The sequence below is a fragment of the Limulus polyphemus genome, unplaced genomic scaffold, assembly GCF_000517525.1.
Source record: "Limulus polyphemus unplaced genomic scaffold, Limulus_polyphemus-2.1.2 Scaffold14321, whole genome shotgun sequence".
In the NCBI taxonomy this organism is placed as follows: Eukaryota; Metazoa; Arthropoda; class Merostomata; order Xiphosura; family Limulidae; genus Limulus; species Limulus polyphemus.
In genome coordinates, this window is record NW_013679931.1 from 1 (window position 1) to 1908 (window position 1908).

General features: G+C 34.4%; 1 protein-coding gene across 1 annotated transcript in view; it reads left to right on the forward strand.

The window, feature by feature from the left end:
• Positions 1-724: 724 nt before the first annotated feature.
• LOC111084166 (potassium voltage-gated channel unc-103-like) overlaps positions 725-1908 on the forward strand; it is a gene marked incomplete at both ends in the record, with an annotated part of 3421 nt that continues 2237 nt past the window's right edge. The window contains one exon of the mRNA XM_022380952.1: positions 725-977. Coding sequence (XP_022236660.1) covers positions 725-977 — 253 coding nt within the window. The remainder of the gene's footprint in view (positions 978-1908) is intronic.

The window sequence follows — 1908 nt, forward strand, 5'->3', positions numbered from 1 at the left end:
ATGAGGGACGGCTAGCGCAGATAGCCCTCAAGTAGCTTTGCGCGAAATTCAGAAACAAACAAACAAACCATACTTTGAGCTGTGACTGCGTTATCAAAGTGATAGGCATTCTCCTTATTTGGTTCAAAGAGCTGAACAAAGGCTGTTACTGGTTCCCCCTTTCCTCTGGTCATTAATTCAAAATTAGGCACGGCTATAACTAACTGAACTCCGAGGTTCTCTCACCTGGCTGTTAAGCCTAAGTACACAGAACGTAACTCTTTGATTGAAATTTTTTATTCTGATTAATATCTTCATCAACTGAAAAATATGATTGTTTTTATTTGTTTTGCAGTGTTTATTTCAAGCATAACTTCTAAAATCCATTGTTTAAACTACACCTACAATCACGACCTTCAAACAGTTGACCTTCAATTACCACTTACATTAGTATCGTAAAACTGTTTATTCTTTAAATTACTGGTAATTAAAATTTAAACTAAACCATTTATGAAGACGATTTTGTTTAATTTTCTGTTCTCTACCAGCACGTTACCACAGATAATAATTTTACCACTTTGATTTTAACGTGCCCATTACGTATTTCCATATCAGGGGATTGTAGTTCAAATTTTGCATTAAATTCAACGTAATGTCTTGATTAATAATAAATAACTATACGCAACTAACTGTAACAAATGACTATTTAATGAACTAAGAGAGATGGTTGATATATTTCCTCTAGGTATTAAAGGGTTTTCCTGAATGTCTTCAAGCAGACATCTGTCTCCACCTAAACAGAAATCTCTTAGAAAACACTTCAGCCTTTAAAGGTGCACCTCCAGGCTGTCTACGAGCACTTTCCATGAAATTTAAGACGACGCATGCGCCCTCTGGAGATAATTTAGTACATCGCGGAGATGTGTTAACGGCGTTATTCTTCATATCCAGAGGAACAATAGAAATATTAAAAGATAACGTTGTGATGGCTATACTAGGTAAGACAGCGTAATGGTCAACATTAAGTTCGTATGTGCCATATGTTTCTCGATTGGCAGACTGGAAAACATTGAGTTTGGTTGACGTTATGTCCTTCAAGTTCAGTGTTTTCCAGGTAGCCTGTCCGTACAACTGCCTATTGAATTCTTTAAAGAACATGTTCAGACACGTTTTACTTAGATGGTCAGAAGTTAGATGACGGGTCAGTACTTCCACTGAATCGTATCTGAAATTCCATAAATAATTAAAATCAACGTTTCGTATTTACACGATTTTATCATTTTTTAAATTGTGTAAATATGAAACGCTGATTTTAATTATTTATTAAATTTTAGACAATACACAGGTGCTGGTCAGTCATGTTTATGAATGGTTTAAAAATATCAATTTTTTACCAGTAGTCTTCATATTCAGCGTTTTGCAATACGTCTTTACAGAATCGACTCCCTATTACTGGTGAAAGTTTGTTAAAGAACTATCATAATTGTTACTATTTTCCCATGTTATAGATAAAATATATTTAATACGTTACATTTTAACTCGATATGAAGCAGTGACGGATAAATTATATTTCTATAGAGCATTTATGTTCCCGAAGAATAACACTAACCGTTATGGTGATGAAGTTATTTTTACAGTCTCTGTTGGAAATAAGTTTGTGTTTTCTTTATAAATCATAATATTGTTGTCCTCTTAGCTGTCTAGACTGAGTGAGTCAGCAAACAAATCGCTATATTGTTGTCTGCTCAGCTGTCTAGACTGAGTGAGTCAACCAAACAAATCGTTATATTGTTGTCTGCTCAGCTCTCTAGCCGAAATGAGTCAACAAACAAATCGTTATATTGTTGTCTACTCAGTTTTCTAGATGAAATGAGTCAAGAAACAAATCGTTATATTGTTGTCTGCTCAGCTTTTTAGACGAAATGAGTC